The 18,771-nt window shown below is 45.0% G+C and overlaps 1 protein-coding gene across 3 annotated transcripts in view; it reads left to right on the forward strand.

The window, feature by feature from the left end:
- LOC143338775 (zinc finger MIZ domain-containing protein 1-like) overlaps positions 1 to 18,771 on the forward strand; it is a 109,704-nt gene that overhangs the window by 80,797 nt on the left and 10,136 nt on the right. Inside the window, exons 5-6 of one of the 3 annotated variants that reach the window (XM_076759443.1) lie at positions 752 to 857; positions 11,200 to 11,235. In XM_076759443.1, coding sequence (XP_076615558.1) covers positions 752 to 857; positions 11,200 to 11,235 — 142 coding nt within the window. Of the gene's footprint in view, positions 1 to 751; positions 858 to 6,722; positions 6,863 to 11,199; positions 11,236 to 18,771 lie in introns of those variants that run through there. The other 2 variants (XM_076759444.1, XM_076759445.1) reach the window with 2 other exon arrangements.

Below are 18,771 nucleotides of genomic sequence, written 5' to 3' on the forward strand. Positions count from 1 at the left end.
GCGTTTGATAGGGATCTGGGAATTTTTATGAAGAATTTTCTCATCAACTTCTGCAATCGATTGAATAAAATCAGGCCCACATGTCCCTTGATGGTCTGTCACTGTGTGTGTGTAAATACAGATGCACATTTGATGGATTGTGAAGGTTTGTGTGGCACTTTTTTCACATGTGGAGCCCTGCATGGTCAGACACCTGTGCACATCCCTGATCCCATCCTTACATCGCCAGTGGGTCGCTGAGCTCTTCTGAGGACCAGGGCTCACTGGTTTCCCTCACGCTTGACTGAAAACAAAAGGTGATCGTGTCTTTGAAGTGGCGGCTCCACTGCGGCTCGCTCGCTCCATAGACTCGTCCCTGTTGACGCCTTTAAAAAGCAGCTGAAGGCTCATTTATTCAAAGTGGCCATTGTCTCGCCTCGTGTTGTCCAGAGCTGTGTGTGGTTTTAAGGTCTGTTGCTGCTTATGTTTCATTGTTTTTTCTTCTTACTGTTTTTATGGTCTTATTTTTAACCGCTGTATTCTTGTGAAGCACTTTGTGACCTTGCTCTGTGAAAGGTGTTAGACCAAACAAACTTTACTTACTTCCTGCTCGTCTCTGCTGTTAAGCCGATAATGAAATTGCTGTTTTTGTGACCCTCTTTCCAGGATTCATTTGGTTGTTTCCTCAGTAGAAATGAACTTTGTACCATAATAGAACAGAATATCAGACGTTGTCCTGACTGAGCGCTGCATGCTGTGTCGTTGTATTCAGGTGGTCAGCCGGGTAGCAGCACAGCAGGGCTACGACTTGGACCTGGGCTACCGGCTCCTGGCCGTGTGCGCTGCCAACAGGGACAAGTTCACTCCAAAATCAGCAGGTAAGACCAGAGTTTTCTCAACCACCGTCTCAGGCCATCTGGCCATGCTGGCCAGTCTGGGCTCAAAGTTCCTGTCTGCATTCTTGGCAGCATTTCATGATACCCACCCATTGCTGCTAGACTGTGCAAGATCCTCACACTCCAGAAAAGTACTGCACACTTAACTATGTTGGACATGATTTCACATGTACCAAATGGTCACTGGCATGTTTCAGTTCAAGTAATTTAGCATTTTAAGCTGATTATTGGATTCTTGGAAAGAGTAAAAGAGACAAATGATGAGCTTTTATTATTTTAATGCTCTCTGCATGATAAACTTTATTTTTTTGGTTTTGAGCTAAAGTAATAATGCAAAATACATTCTCCTCCTTCGGTCTGACTGAACATTCAGCATTACCCTCTGATATCTCCATAAACTTTGACTTCATGTCACATTTCACTTCCAAACTTGTTCACAACAGCCCGACTTTTCTCTGGAGTTCTAGACAAAGTGTGTACAGCAGAATACTCCATTTGTCACATGCGACAAAAAACTACTCTATCAGTGATGATGAGTTCCTGTTTTCATACCGCACCGTCATCTTGGTACAGTGATGGATTATTGGGACGGATGTATACTGCTAAATGTTGTTATCAAGCTGGCGAAAAAGCATGCTGAAGCACGGTGGGAATGAAGATGTATAGGCTGTCAGCAGCTCGGAAGATAACCAGAATATTTTGTGCTCCTTTACAGTTTTTTGATTTGTGGTTTCCACCTGTCTTGGGTTACGAGGAAAGCGGGGTTGCACAATTGCTTCTGTGTGCTCGGCCTCTCCGCTGAGCCATCTTAAGTCGACTAGGACATGAAAGTCAGAGACACATATTGTTTGAATTTTCACTTGTGTTTGCCTTTTCTGATTTATACCGTCGATGGTTTTATATGTGATAACGTGAGGCTTCGAATCATGCAGTGTCACTCTTATGTCAGCCGCAGGAGGGGAATCATTCTCTGCCTGCAATTAACTTACACTGCCAAATGTTCTAATTCTACTTAATGCTAAACCAAATCTCAGGCCCCACTTTATGGGCTTAGATAAGATTGCCAATTGATTCTCTGTCTGAATAATTTCCTGCAACAGTAGTCATTTGGAAACCGGCAAGTACTCCAGTCTAGGCAACATCCCAAAGTGCATTTCATGGACAATTATGTACCTGTATATGCATGAATATTTTGAGAGGAGAGGTCTGTAGGAAGAGAGGGAGAGTCAATGGAAACCACTGAGGAGGCATTCTCCTGCAAAGCTCCCAGAAGCTCTTTGGAGTGGAGGCCCCAGTCGAGGCGGTTGTTAAGGCGGAGCGAAAGCCCTCTCTGGCAGCCAAGGGAGATGGATCTTAAACGACACTCCCACCGGGCCCCACGGGCAGGACCCACTCCCTGACATCCAGCGGAGCTGTTGCCGAGTGACGGGGGAAGGGGAGTGAGTCACATGATAGGGGCGGGATGGCGGCAGCAGGTCAGCCATCCAACACCAGAGACAGACGAGTCAGTGTCTGCCGCTCACCGAGGAGACTTTTGGGAGTCTCAGAAAGCCAAGAAAAATCTGAGAAACTAGATGAAGTCTGTGCAGAGAGGACCTCATGCACATCCTCCTGTGCGTGATGTTGTTTTAACGCTAATTAATTTAGCCAAATCTTGACAGTCCTGGATGTGATCCAAGTATTTTTTTTTTTAATTCCCAGCTCAGTCATAAATGCAGACAGCCTGCCATTTGTTGCATAACAAGCTTTTTTATTGTTCTGGATAAAGACAGCTTGAAACTGTTCCACCTTATGCTTATTCCTTATCTCTGCTAACAAAGGGGCTCGTGGAGCCCACACCCTGAAAGTATTTCTTAAGAGAAGAAATGTCCAGGGAGCATCTGAAGCCAAATCTTACTCTCATATCCACTGGCCCGCTCAGTCACATCATGCATCTTGTAATCTGCTCCGAAAATCTATGTTAAAAAGTGTGTGTCGGGGGGGGGGGGGGGGGCGTGATCTCCGGTAGTTACAAGCAGGGGCCGTCTGCCACAGAGGACATCAGGTCAATGGACGAGTGCTAATAAGTAAATCAGATTTGGTGTCCCGTTTTAACCAAGCCTAACTTGTCTTGGCTCTGACACACGGCGTGGTCGAGCGATTACATTTCTGTTATGTCATCTAAAATTCATCTCCCGGACATGGGAGAAAATTGAAGGGAGAAGTTGTGCTGAGGGGAGGGCCGAGCTGATTTCAGCGGTAGGAAATCGATGTTCACAGTCAACTTACAGCTGAAACAGGTTGTAGCTTTGACAAATCGATTCAGCGTGAAATGCCTCGGACAGATTAAGACGTTGGTTTGTTAATTTCTTTGCAAGAAAAAAGCTTAGGAGGGCAAAACTCATAGAAACAGACCTTGATCTTATTGACACCAGCAATATGTAACATCTCGCCTGAGGACAACTGTTTATTGATTTTATCAGTTAACATATCTGAATTTCAGCAAAGTGAGTAGTTTATAGGTTTAGATAATGCCTGTTGTTGTATATTAAATGCCTCTGCAGCAGACTGGAAATGGAAAACTCTGCACTCAGTGTGATTTAGTGAGTTACTGATCTCTTCAGTAGATGTACTCAGGGGGGATCGGCCATTTGTAGTCCTCTTGTAAGCAGCCCACAATGATCGGGCAGAGCTGGGGGAGGGGCGTCTGTCTGCTAGTAGTGACCTCTTTGTGAATGAGATTAGCCTGCTCTATTAATCTGTGATTACTTGGACTGTCTTACCGCAGGGTGAAGCCACGCACGTGGTGCCGTGGCGACATCAAAGCAGGCAGATCACTCGCTATGGTGTGGATGAACCCATCAGGGCCTCTCCCTCCATCACAGGGTACATTAGAAGCCCTGGTAGGCCTGTTTCATCAGCCCCCTCCCGCAGTACTGTGGTGGTTCAGTCTGGTTCGAGAGCGTCGACAAAACGCTTAATCACGATATTTTCTTTTTTTTTTTTTTCTTTTTTTTTTTTTCCTCCAGGAGGGTCAGAGTGGCACATTCCCAATCGTTTGCGCCTCACCAAGCTCTTGGAATTCCTAAGCTCGAAAGAGTGAAAGGAGGCACCACTTTAGAAGAGGGGGGAGGCCAGCCGAAGTTTTTCAGCTCCTCCAGCCGTTCATTCTCTCATGTAACAAACGGCTGGTAAACCAGCAATTCAGCAGATAATTAGTTGGGCTTCGGCTCTCGCTCCGTCAGCCTGGTTCGTCTCCACACACTCCTCTACACATGCAGGCCTGTTTTCGGGTTTGATCAGCAGACATTGTGGGTTGTAGGTAACTGTGTCAGCATGCTACAAACATCCAGGCGACAGAGTTTTTACCATTTGTTTCAACTTGTTTCCTTGGTTCGACCGTGGGAGTATTTATGGTGGGACTTGTGGCGTCTTGGTTGTCCAACCAGTTCAAGCATGAGGAAGCAAAAGCCAGTGTGGGAGGGGATGTTGTGTTTGTCTGCAGTTTTAGGTAAAGATTAGGCACTGTGACCAAGTGCTTCATGCTGAAGAAAGCTGGAATCTATCCGGAATATCCAGCAGAACATTCAGCCAAGTCGATTTTATCCGTAGTGTATGTAAAAAGCACAGGTTTGTCTCGAGAGGGCTTTAAAATATGTACAACATATGACCCTCTCATTACACTCTTTATTCAGCTGAAAAGTAAACTTTATGAGCGGAGTAGGCAGAGGTGGCAGGACTAGACTTACACTGTGGAGAAACAGTGGTTTAATATCATGTCCAAAACACATAACATTAAGTAAATATTAAGTGTAATAAGAGTCTCAGGCCAATGAAAGCGTTTGGAGTGAAGACAGAAGATAATAGTTAATTCCCCTTAAAACAGACTCTGCAATCCAGCTGAGAAAACCCAGTTTCTGTCAAATGCTCCTGAGTATTTTTAATCATTTTCTTCAGTGAAGTGGAAAGAGGAGCATTATCTTAATGCTAATGCTATCTTAATGCTAGTCTTCTGTCAAGATACTGATTTTCTAAATGGAAATTCCCAAGATAGGGAAATTACCGAAATTCTCACTGATTTCAAAGAAAAAAAAAGACAGTTAAGGGGAAGATGAACGTCTTTCAAGTGTGCTGTAAAGCTTTTGTTCTTTGTGCTGGAGTGGGTGAATTTTTTTACTTCACCCGAGTGCAAATCTAATGTAAATTTTGTCTAAACAGTAGTTTGAAGTGCTGAGCACACATCGACTTCCAGTGAAGCAGTGGTGCTTAAGACGCGGAGGTCAGACATGTTGTCACTGAGCTGTAGAAAGGTCTCCGATTCTACACACAATACAGAGGTCAGATAAACACACACGGGCCTGCAGGGCTGTAATTTCTCTTCCCAGAGCTTTCCACACCGAAATGTTTTTTCCTTTCTTTCTTTCTGTCTCTCCGGTCGCTGTGCTTCAACGTACAGTTTAGCTGTGGCTTTTCCTAAATAGAGAATAACACAGCAGTAAAAAAAACATCGTTGGTGGCCGAGACCTCGTTTGAATATCGGCAGCAGTCGCATCTGAGAAATGAACAACCATCAGTTAATCAGACTTTAACACAGATTCAAGACTTTATTTGCCTTTCATCAAAGCTTTATTTCAGAGCCATGGTTCCTCGGGTCGTGTTTAGTCCAAGCCCTGAGAGCCGCTCAGCACACCTGCTGTGTAAACTTTACACTTTAAGCTTTAAACTGTAGATGTGCTGTGCATCGGTTTATACACATTTCTCCACGATTCACACAGTTTCACGGACTTGAAAACTGCTTGGCTGCGGATGGACCCACGTCGGAACGTAACTTGCACCTGATTCTTCCAAAGATATAAATCTACACTTGTGTCCACTCCGGACAGGCCGTGTGTTTTACACTATATGATAACTGTATGTGAAGTCTTCCAGCCAGCCATGATTGATGTGTTAACTCGCAGTACGGCTGCAGGGCTGTAAGTCACTTGCTGTGCACTTAGCTGATAGTAAATACCAGGAGAGCAAATACAGACAGGAAAGACCAGAGATAAGAGCTGTTCAGCTCGTCTGTCCTTCCTCCCCTCTATGTAGCTGTCGCAGTTATTATGTGTGTGGCAGCAGGAGGTGATTGGAAGCATCTTCAGCCACTCACGAACGGCTCCGTCATTTGCAGCGCGACAAAATCGGATGTTGGCGCGTTAAAATTAATCCACGTCGTACCCTATGTCTCTAATTAAATGCTTATTGTTGTATTTTAGCCACAGATCAGTTGCACTAATTTGACACCTGGGTTGACTCGCTGCTGGTGAGCGTGAGTATTTTTATTTGCAGATGACAATGGACGCTCCAGACTGCCTCAGGTGCTGCGTCTGCCCACAGTTTACATGTTTTATATGGGTGTAATTATTTATCCAAAAGCCTGCTCAGGCTCATGTGTGCTGAAAGACAAATGTGGTCTAATTGGCCCCTCCCTCTCTGATTCCAACCCTCTGCGCATTAGGAAGCCACAATACCCAGCCTCCTCCTCCTCCTCCTCCTCCTCCTCCTCCTGGTCCTCTATGCCCCTTAATTACAATGACTAGTTTGATGGATTAAGTCGACTGTATGCAAAGACAAGGTTTGGGGGCTTGAAATCACTGTTTAATGCACCCACCTGAACCGTCTCTATCGCCACTTTTTTCGGCGGGACTTCCCTCGTAACAAATGTTGCTTTAAATGAATTGATTGAGGCTTCTTTTACTCGTTGCTCTGGACCCGGGCCAAGATACAGGCTGTCTAGCACATTAGGCGCCACCCCCCTTTGCAGGTTTGAAATGTGAGCTGCCTGCATTTTTTTTCCTCTCTCCTCTCCTCTCCTCCCTCCCCTCCTCCCCTCCCTCCCCTCCCCTCCCTCTCTCCCTTCTGGCGAAGTGGCTGTGGCCGCTTCTGTGTGATGTGTGTATTGGGAGAGCAAGCAATGGATCACTAGACAGAAAAAGAAGATACATCAATAACTGCTGCATACATCCGAGGTGAGGAGATAAGCATTTGGTTCTCTCTCTGTCTCTCTCTCTCTCCCTCTCTGCCTGTCCCCCCCACCACCACCTCCACCCCCCACCCCCCCTGTGTCTCCCCCCTCTCCCCCCCTCTGTCTTTAACCCTTTACTGCTGCAGAAGCCGGCTCCTAATTTTGCTGAATGATTTGTGGCGATACGTACCTTTCTTCTTCTCTGACCACAAACGTGTGTCTTCCTCTTCTCCTCATGGCTGTTAGTGCTGTATGAAGTTTCCTCCCCCCCACCACCACCACCACCACCACCGCCTCCCTCCGTTTTTCCTCTCATTGTCTCTGGGGTATTTGTTGCTTGAGTGCAAAGAAGCCGGTGGCAAGTACAGCAGGAGCCCATTAGCAATGACTCCATCTGTGATTGGTTTTGCCTGCGAAACGGAGAGAGCAGCCATGAATAATTGATGTGTATTGTGCAGTCAGTCACTGGACACGCAGGGAGAGAGGAGAGGAAAACAGAGAGAAGCTGCTGCCCTGAGACACAGAGGGAAACGAGGGGGAAGAGGGAGGGAGGGGAGGGAGAGAGGAAGAATGTTAGAGAGAAGAGAGGAAGGTGGGAGGGATAGAGAGACACAGAGAAAGAGCTTTAAAATAGCTGCTGGCTTCAGTAGTGCAGAGATTAAGGCTGCCCTGTATCGCCTTTGTTCTGCTGTTGCAGATTTGTGCTCAGAAGTGTTTCTAGACACATGAGTCCCCCTCTTCGCTGTGCTGGGAAGAGTGAGAAATAAGCAAGGACATTGCTGGAGTTAGTCTGGTTGAAATGCGGGTGGCATTTTAGACATGGAGACGGGGGGGGGGGGGGGGGGTCTGCGCTGCTGTGAATAGGACAGAGCCGCGAAGCTTTGAGCTGTCAAAAGGAGGAGACAACAGTTAAAGAGGGTTGTGTTTGCAGGGGGTGTATTCAGTGACAAGAGGGAAGGTGGATCTGCTGCTGCTGCTGAGAGCAACTTCATGTTATTTTACCCCTGGGGGTGCAGATAGAGGGTTGATTCCTGCATTGGTGGGTGCAGGCGGGCACCCTGCCACGTCTTAAACTAACGGAATGGGGTTTGACAGTATGACGAGTGCCTCGCAGCGCCCCGCGTGATAGAGTTGCAACAGCTGACTGCTGCATTTGACCCACTTACAGCTCGCACAGAAGGGGTCAAAATGGCCTTGATTATCTCTCTGAGTCGCGCTGACCTACTTGAGGCGGCGTTTTCCGCGAGACTCTTGGCAGTTTATCACACCCACTCCCCTCAATGCCACACGGCACAACCAGCCAGGCTCACTGCAGAGACACGCACAGATTCTCTTCCTATGTAGTCTTTTTTTTTTTGTTGCTTTCAGATCAGGGATTTAGCGTTTCTCGTGGTCCAATCATGTCTGCTTTTAAAGGCAGAGAAGCAGATTAAAATTTCCAGGCTTTTGACGGCACTGAGATGCTAATGCACCTGTTTTCTCCCTGTTCAACTTCAGGGAACACTTGAGTGTCTGTATGCTTGAGAGATAGCTGTGAGAGGTTGGTAGCTTGCTCCTTCACTCACAGCAAAAGACAAAACATCCATACAGACTTGTCAAACCACTCCTGAAGCACAATCCGCCTCTCTGCCATTAGTCTACATGCTCAGTATGTTTTCTAAACTCTAAATAAACTTCTTCTGTGTCACTCTTTCTCCTCCTTAAAGCTCCAAATCACCATCGGATGTTTTAGCTATTTATCATTGAAGCAGTCATTGTTATACAGACAGATCAACGATGGACGGGCGGATTATGCTTTTTGATAAGTTCCTTTGGACATTTTGATGACATTTTTCTCGCTGTGACTGTGAGTCAGCCTTCCTTACGACAGCAACAGAGCTAACTGCAAACTTTTTCGAGTCCCCTTCGAAGCAAAAGGGTGGAGCTCCTTTAATGGCTGAGTTTCTCTTAAGAGATAAAGTCAGCTGGTGTAATTTCTTCCTCCTATCAGCCTCACTTGAGAATTATATTTTGGCATGTTGGTTTCTTTATTGTTCACTTCTCTCCATCAAGAGGGGTTTTGTTAAGCTGTACAGTAAAGTCCTGGTTTGGGCAGTTCTTCAATGATTTTTCTCCCCCCCTCTAAAATGTGTCTGTGGGACAGCTCCCAACATGCTAAGACAAGAGAGGTTTTGCAACAGGCGGTGTTGGTAAAGAGATGTCTGGCTAGCTGTACAGTGCTCCACACTTCCAACTATTCATTACTGTTGTTTTGTCAGCTTCAATGAATCTCTTGTTCTCTCTATTGGAGATGTGTTTTTTTCCACCAAGTTGTGAAATTGCACTGACCTTTTTCTGTGAAGTTTTTCCCGATAAAGTCCCAAATCAAAATAACAGCAGACGGCATGCAGGAGCAGTTGATGTCATTTGTGTATTTGCAGAAGATTCGGGCTCTTTTCACGTTGCTTTTTAATAAAAGAGCATCTCAGCCACCGACACCGACAGGGATGCAGTTTGTTTACACCTATTGTGATCATCCAGTCAAACCCAATGCAGGGTTTTGATCAGATTTGATATTGAATCCTCCAAAGATCAGATATGAAATGGGGATTGTAATTGCGGGCAGTCTCTGACAGAAACACAATTTTAATTTTAGTCACAGTTAGTGATGTTATTTAAATGCTGCTGAAGCATGAAGCTGCTGCTCCACACGTCTTCACCAACTTTATGACGCGATGAAATCTGAGCCCGTCCTCGGCTGAAAAAATGGCCATATGGGTCGACTTTGAAGGTGGTTATTACAGCCCATATTTACGTTTATTGTTAGGCGGCAACCTCTAGTGGCCATAGTAATTATGATTGGAGCAAAGGAGGAAGCCAGGTGACGTAGTAAAAAGAACAAGAAAGTCCACATTTGTAGGAGGGTGGATGGCTGGGTCAAACAAACACAGGACTTTCACCCGGAAGACCGCTGTTTACGTCCTGTGACATGGCTAAAAAAAACTGAATATAAATTTGTCACATGCGATGTGGTCCCTGGACATGTCAATAATCAGAGTTTTAAAATTGCATTGCAGTATCAGTAGGTAGATATTTCTCCTCACGGATGCCTCTGCCCACTACTTCTTCTCCCTGTAAGTCCCTTGGAGAACTAACAACAGTAACTAACAGCAGGCATTAGCAGGTTCACTGTTATTTGATCCTAACTTATGATCAGTCCTGCAGGTGAAAAGTAATCATATAGTTGGTCTGTTTTGTTAGCCGCGGATCAGGTATCAGAGTGCAGAGCGGTGGAAGCGCTTAACTTGATCTGCACCTACAGCAGACTGAGTTACATTCTGCAGAGACGTGAGTGAAGGCCTTTGCGAGGTCTTCTATATGTGTTGTGCAGACAGTCTGAAAGCAGTGAAAAGATCCTTTTAGAAATAAATTAACAGCAGCCTCCCGGGGTGAAGGATGAAGCCAGTGTGAAAGTGCTAAAAACTGCAGTTCTTCGAACGGCCACTTGAGCTGGCTCCAAAAGTGAGTCAATCCCCATAGACCCCCATATTAAAATGCCCAACTTTACAGCAGAAATGAACGTGTTTACAGCCTGGTACAAAAACAGTTTTGGTCTCTGAGGCTAATTTCGGTTGAGAGATTATGAATGACGGTATTGGACAAAGCAGCACATTAAAGAGGCATTAAGTAATCTATGACCACAGATTTAAAAGGAATCAATAGGACTTAATCCTTCTTTCACATGTCTATGGCAAACCTCCCCTGCACATATAAAAATACCCCTTTTTCACCTGTAAAGCATTAACTGCTTAAACCTACTTACACATCATTGTCTATCATAAGTTAACTGCTCCGATTAAGAGCTCCACATCCTTTCAAGTCACATTTTGAAAAATAGTAAAAGAGAGGAGTTGTCTCATTAACTAATAGATATCCTATGGTGATTAGATGCATCACCACGGAAAACAATAACTAGTAATAGCAATACTTCTTAGTCATTTTTTAGTGTTAGTAGCAGGAATGCCGTGAAATGTCAACAATTAAACTGTCCACACTGGATATCACTGTGATTTTATACCATGGCACAGTAAAAGTGTGATCTATTTAACTTGAGTTTTTTACAAATCCATTATACCCATAATTTTCCTTATTTTAAGTATAGTATGTTCAACCATTCTCTCTTCTTCTGAGTAGGTTTTTAGGCAGTTTGTGAACTATAAACTCATATCTCTCATCCATCCAGTCATCACATAGGTCTGTGTTTGAATAAGGAAGAAATTCATCATCAATTGTCTGTCATTTACTGAATATCTTTAGAAATGTTTGTAAAGTACAGTAAAATGTAAAATTTGAACCCTACAGAAACCAACTGCTGCAGGAGGTGTCAGTCTGACTCAGGTACTTGCTGTGTGTTGAAGTGCTGCACAGGAAACTCATACACATTGGCTGAATCCAACCAACCATCCTCATCACAGCCCTTATGTCCTCACATCGGACATGTGTCGACATATTGTACATGGAATGACATCAGATGTGCTTTCTTTGGTTGGTCATTTAGAAAAGCTGCAGAACGTGGCTGCTGTTGTGTTGTCTGTCGGAGTTTCACAGTCCAAAGCATGTCACACATGTTGTTTTATCATCTTGCCTGCATCATAGCTCACACTTGTGGTCTCGGCTGTTCATTGAAGCCATTAACAACCCGAGTTTATGCCTTGTTCCTCTTGGTGATTTGTATGTTAATTATACACCCCCGCCTTCTCTCTTATTTGAAAAAGCAGGTAGTAAAAGTTGTGACCGGAGCTTAATTCAAAGTCAGAATAATGTGATGAAACTTTAATAGAAACAGGCACAGTAAGCACACATGAGAATACAGCAAACTGGATCTTATAGACAGCAAACATGTACAACATCAGTACTGGGTCATAAAAAAAATATGGAATATGAAATCATTTTATGTGTTTATGATGTAGATTTTAATGCTAGTTGTATAGGAGCAAAATACCAGACATTTAACTGAGAGAAAAAAATAAAACAGAATAAAAAAAATGTATTTGATAATGTTCAAAAAGGCACCGTGATGTGCAGGTTATACAGTATAAAAATGTATTACAAAAATATAAATGCATATGATAAATAAAAAAAAATTGGAAAGCATTAATAGAAACGCAGGAATCCAGTTCAAAGGAATGAGGGAAAAAAAAGCACAATATCTGAAGAACGTATATCATTTTAAATACATGCTGTATGTAGAGAAAAGTGCAGTATAAGAACCATCTGAGCTTGTTTGAAATGGGTACGGTTTCATTGTTTTGGCTTGAGTGTTTATCATGTGGAAGCCTTTTATTCAAATCCTGCGCCGTTGCCCATATGGATGACTCTAATGAGCCTAGAGGGGTGCCAGGACCCGGCCCTGGCTCCTCCAGTGTCTGTTCCTACTGTACTTCTAAAGGGAGGCTTTGACCCCAGGCCCACTGTGAAAAGGTCGCAGGTGAATCAGCCACCAGCGTATGCCACCGTGACGGTACCGGCCCTGCCCAGCACCCTGAGGTGGGCAGTAGTCTGGGCACATCTGCTCTGTGCCTAATTAGTATCATTGTAGACGAGGGCTTAAGGGTGGGCCTTCGTTAATAGCAGCCTGTTGCTCGGGGAAACAGTCTGGCTCCTGTAAGCTGCTTCTTTGCAGGTCTGCTCATCTGATAATCTGGTTGCAGAAGTGCACGGTTAAAAACACGCTCTGTGCTGGTGCAGCCGGCCTCACTGGGCAGATGGCAGAGTTTTTGGGAACCTCGGTGTGGTCAGGTGATGTGCTTCGCCCTTTGTAAAGGACCATGTCGTATTTTTGAAAGTTCTAGCGTCTGAAGCGAATCATGTATGCATTATACTTTGGCTGGCACTTTTTTAGATTTTTTCTATATCGCATGCAAGTCAGTTAGCAAACTCTGGAAACTTCAGTTGAGTAATCGACAGTGAATCATATGAATCACATCAAGTGTATTTATGTAGCACTCGCAAAACCTTAAGAAAAGCAACATACAAAACAAGAAAGCAAGAACATAAGTAAGCATTCAAAAATAATGACAGTAAAAAAAAAAGACTAAAGACTAAAATGTAGTCAGGAGAGTCTATTAATACATTATGAAAAGTAATGGAAATGAATGGTTGCCATCAGTCAGTCAGCTGCATACATGCTTTGAGTAAATGGGCTAAAACTGCAACGGCCCTTAAAGGAAGCTCTGAAACTTGACCTCAGACACTTTGACATAGTGCTGCCAGATTTTAGCTCCTGAATTAGGACATAAAGATGTAGGTTTGGGAGGAATCTTGCTCCCAATCAGCTTACTGTGGCAGGGAGCGACATACAGTAACAGATTGAAGATTGAATGTTGGACGTGGGAGATGTTTGGCTTAAATGCACAAGGAATTAATTCACACCAGGGGGCTGAAATGCTATAGATTTCCACCTTCTTGCTTTACAGAGACCCTGAATGGCGTGCCCTGTTTTTAATGAAGAGATTTGTTGCATGTGCCAGGAGAGATTATCTTTGAAAACACTGGTCTGCTTGGGCGAAGGTTTGGTTGCCGTACAACCATGACCAAGAAATGACAGCCCGAGTGATGAGATCTGCATAAATCATCTTGAGGTTGTGGCGTATATTGTATCTTTTTCTTGTTGGTATTCACTCATTGCCAAGTGGATTTCTTTAAGGATGTACAGTCTAATCTTTATCTTGAATCTGTGAACACAGATTTGATTTGAGCATAAGTGTCTTATCGTTGACATTTTTGATTTTTTTTTATTTAGAAATCCTGCATTTTTCTATGCATATAGATAGAAATTTGCATCACAAAGTGGTTAGCTGGATATTTTAATGCTGAAGTTATTATGACAGCACAAGTGGGAAGTTAAGAGGGATAAGGGACAGCTTTCCTATCTGTCAGTAATACAGTCTTTAGTGGTTTTTGATTTTGCAACAAAGAACGCAGGATGTCAAAACAGAAACCCAGAAACACCAAATCCACAGCATTTTCTTTTTCTCCTTGCGCCGCTTGCCTCCACATGGCCACATATGCTTGTGGCCTCAGTAAAACCTTTTTGGCACAAGTCCAAGCGCCCCCCCGTTCTCCTCGCCGGATGGACATGGCACGACATTGTGGCCATGTGGCCAGCAGGAGGCTGTATTTAAGCTGGGGCAGCTCTGAAATGGGCCATAAAACCTAGCCAGCAAGTCTGGCTCCCCATGAGGCAACGGGCCTAAGTACTCATTGACAAGACTCCAACATCACTGACTTTCCAGAGAGAGAGCGGGAGAGGAAATAATGCAAGAAAAAAAGCAGGAGACAAAGATGAGGTGCAGACAGGAGGCAGTTGTCTGGCCTAGATAGACAGGCTGTTTTATAACTGTTAGCACTATTGCTTTCAATCCACAATATGAAGCTGCTTCCCTTTGCTTCTCCACTGCTGAACACCTTCATTCTGACTTTTTTTCATTTGTCTTTGAGCTCATTTTCACCTAATGAAATAGCTTCTTAACTGCATATGTTTAAGTGACCTCGGGGGAAATATGTCACATTTTGATGCCACATGGCAGCCATGACATTCACATGTTCCCACTTCACACATCCTTCCCACTTCATCAGCTTCCTGAAAACATCACTCACCCTGTAATATGTCACCAAATGACCCACCCAACTTTAAAATCATACTAAACTGAGCTAATGAAGTCAGTTTACAGACTTAGTTTTACAACACCCAGTTCACACTTGCCTCCGTGACAAAGTGTTGGAAAGTTGAGAGGCTGACCAATGTGCACCATGTGTTTAAATCGGTAAACCTGCGAGCTTTGGTCTACGACCCTGATTCCAAAAAGGTTAGGACTTTGTCTAACACAGTATATTTAATGTCAGCTTCATTGATTTTTGTAAATATCTGCTTATTCTGAATTTGATGCAACGTGTTTCAAACAAGTTGGACCGGAGCAACTAAAGACTGGGAAAGCTGTGGAATGCTCCAGAAACACCTGTTTGGAACATTCCACAGGTAAACGGGTTCATTGATAACAGGTGATAGCATCATGATTGGGTATGAAAGGAGCATCCTGGATCCTGGAAAGGCTCAGTCGTTCACAAGCAAGGATGCAGCGAGGCTCACCACTTTGTGGACACATGATCGTATAAAGGATATTACTCGGGAACACTTCATAAAACCGTTGTCAGTAAACACGGTTCATTTGCAAAAGATTGCACTCGGTTTTTATTTACGTTTTACACAGCATCCAAACTTTCTTGGATCCCGGGTTGTAATGATTCCCCATGGATAGAAAGCACAGTAGCACAGCTCTGGTCTGTCATGGGTTGATAGGTCCATAACTTGTTATACCTGTTATACCCGCCTCCTAAAAGCCTGCATGATTGAGGAGTTGCTCCCATTTCATTATCAAATTGGCATCGATGAATCATTTGTGGCATCTGTGAAAAGACAAAGAGAGGTTTGATTGCTGCCAGGCGGACGTCCATGGCTCTGTGGTGACTGTCGGAGAGCCGCGAGGCAGAGTGGGACATGATTTACGATCCAGCCAGTAGTTTACGCAGGATAGTTTGGCACCGGCTGGGCCCTCGTGAGCATAGCAACCAGTTATTCATGTAGTTTTCCATATATTATGAGGAAAATCCCAGAATTTTACAGTTCTGGGAAGCATACACGAGGCACATAAGCGAGGAATTCTTTGGCTTAAACTAAACATGGCTGTTTTGCATGGCCTCTTAGGTGCTTGCAGTAACCAGGGATACTAGGGCTCCCTAGACTCTCTCTTATTTTAATTGACTTTGGCCTGCAGGAGGCTTGTGTCCATTCAAACCTTTCTGGGCAGAGCGAGAGAGGAGGGAGGAACAGAATGTGAATAGAGCTCCCTCAAAACCTAAAGAGTGCAGCCCACTAGAGCCGTTCTTGTTAGTTTGCTCATGGTCTTTGTTCTCCTTTCAGCCCTTCTGGCTAAATGTCTTCAAACAAGCCGTTTGGGGGTTGTGAATCTTTCCGACAGGTTTATAGCAAAAATTGGACTTCATTTTTACAGTTAGTGTGGGAATAAGTGAGGAAGTACCTCTGATGTGAGTGTGATGTGATGACTGGATGTGTACTCTGTGTTCGTGTGGACGTTGGTGACCGAGCCATGTGGGACGATGCCAGGTGGGAGTCCAGGGTTGACAAGGGAGCAGGTGTCTATTAGATACAGAGCACAGAGGGAGAGAGGGAGGAGGTGGAAGGGAGGGGAGGGAGCGAGGAGGATCACAAGAGCTCTTGGCATCTGCCTTACCTGCTGCCTCCCTTACAGTCCCCCTGCCAGTAAATGGAGGGAAACAGGAGGGGAGAAAAAAGAAGAGACGAGGAAAATGTTGTCGAACAGGCAGCAAGTGAATGAGTGACCTTTGATATGGCAGCCATGTTTTTTAGGGTTATCCTCTCCCACAGGTTGTTCGTGGAGCGCATCGTCCCTCTCTATCATGGCTCGGTTGCATTTGCTGTACATCTGTTTCAAAGGATTCTTTTTCCACTCTATTATAATGGATCATTTTTGTCTTCAAAGCATTCAAACACGAACATGTCATTCCTCCAACTGGATAATCCAGTCAACATGCTGTCAACAGTTTCTATAGCTACTATTCCTTTGCTAAGATGGATTTATAGCTGATGCAAAGGGATGACGGCAGTCTCGCTGTTGATTCCTAGAGCATACATTTTAATTTATAGCTCAGCGTCCACTGCCACAGTAGACAGATATATCGTTCATTAGCCTATAGTCGTCACAGTAACTGTGTTTACGCTCTTCCAGTTACTTTGTGATAGGAATGCTTTGCCTTGTTTCTTGGTGGGAAGGAGCTTTGCAGTGGAAGTAGTTTTGCCTGATGTGTGTTATTGGAAAGGAGAAAACTGCTAAGCCTTTTTCTCAACTTGCCTCATGTTGTGTTTCCTCTCAAGAATCTCTACCAGCATCAGAAACTAGCAGCCCCAAGTGACCAGTCACAGTTCTTGCTTTCCCCTCATGGTAGATCTGAGGCTGCCGTAGGTGCACATCAGCTACAGTGAAGCTATGGAGGGCTTTTTTGAGCAGCACAATTGAAATTTGACTCCCTTCCATTGTATTGGGGTATGGATAGAAATCCCAGAGACAGACGTCTCAAACCAAAATGGCTAGACACCGCTACAGGTAAGTGAGAAAATATCTGAACTGTTCCTTTAATCTGGAGCCCCCTTTCTTTTAGTCGAGCAAAAGGAGACAGAATCAAGCTATTTAATCAGTACAGTTTATCTCTCTGCCTCCTGTCTGTACGTGCGGTGAAAGGTGGGGTGGGGGAGCATTATCATTGGAAAGAGCATTGAACAACTGTCAGGGATGCAGTCCACGTCATTTGTCATGCCTCCCGGGGGCTTTATGACAGAGAGTGAAGCTGGAAGCTGCAGGCCCATCTACTGAACCACCCATCTAGTCCCAGCAGATGCGTTTACCGCCCTTCGCCGTGGCTGACCATCAGGCTGCACAGCTGAGCACCAGAATATCAATACGGCTCAGACTCAGCCGGGCCCCTGGGACTATCTACAAGGCAAACAGGATAGGCTCCTCTCCTTATGGAAGCCAGAGACCCGTTGCCGCCAGGGAGACCAATGTAAACAGTGCAAAGAGATGCTCTGTAGCACCAAACGGCAGTTTGATTCACTCCAGAATAGTCGCTGTGATTTTGGAGAGCTACCCCTAAGACGGTTATCTCCGGTTTTGGCTCGTCTCAGGGAGGGAAACAGATGAGTCTACTAAAGGGCCGTCTGTGGGAGGAGAGGAGAAGAAAAACAGTAATCCTTTTGTGTTCATCATCCGCACTGTCCTGAGAGATGCTCGGGTAAAGGAGGAGGAGGAGGAGAAGGAGGAGGGGAAGACTGTGAGGAGTAACGGGTCGGCTGTTCCTCCTCCTGTCATATGAAACCTGAAGTTTATCCTCTGAGTCAATGACAGAGTGGCTCTCCTTTAAACAGGCTGGTGCTCAGTGGAGGTGGTAATTTTGTGTGGTGATAAGCCCTTTATCTAATGGTGGGGTAGAATAATTCCTCCTTAAGTGGCAGCACTGGTGCTTCCCTCTCTCTCCTCTTTTTCTCTCGTTCTCTTAGATATGTATTGTCATTTCCCTGCTTGGCTCAGCGCCGTTGTTGCTTTTGTCTTGCGGCTGTTGATGTCGGTCTCGGTGTGAAACGAGGATACCGTCCCCTTAGCCAGACGGCCTCACGGTGGCACAGTTAGGGGACAAATTGTGGAGACATGTTTATCAACATAGAAGAAGTGCAAGTTACCCCTTGTTGGAAGAGAATAATGGGGCCTAATTGAGCTGTAACATGCTGGCTGTTCGCCAGGCCCTTGAATTGAAAACTCACTCCATCAGAAGGAGGTCTGGGGAGGGTGTTGAAGCACTGCAGGACATTCTAACATAGATGTGAAACTCGTAAACCTATTAGCCACACTTGGACCTGGATGTATTTAATTAAAACTAGCCTACAAATCTGCCCATCTACCTGCAAGTGTGATGTTTTTAGGTGAGGAGCGCCCGAGAGGCCTTTTCTGTCAGGCAAAGCACAGCCGCGGCGAAGTCAGATCAATCCTCTGGAGGAACAGCACAGCCTGTCTCCTGGCACCTGCCTTGCCAAGAACAGGAGGAGGAAGGAGGGGGAAAGAGAGAGAGAAAAAGAGAGGGAGCATGAGCGGGTGGGAAGGAGGAAAAACCCAGCTGCCTCTGCGCCTGAGCCCCGTGTTGCTTTTAAAGGAGTGGGAGGGAGGTGGGGTGGGGGAGAGAGGGAGAGGCAGGGAGACTGCTGGCACCATCTGTACATGTCTTTTGTATTCCAGCCCTCATCTTTACACAGAGCGAGGCTGGTGTGCTCAGTGTTCAAATGAAAGG

This window comes from Chaetodon auriga, chromosome 20, assembly GCF_051107435.1.
Source record: "Chaetodon auriga isolate fChaAug3 chromosome 20, fChaAug3.hap1, whole genome shotgun sequence".
Lineage (NCBI taxonomy): Eukaryota > Metazoa > Chordata > Actinopteri > Chaetodontiformes > Chaetodontidae > Chaetodon > Chaetodon auriga.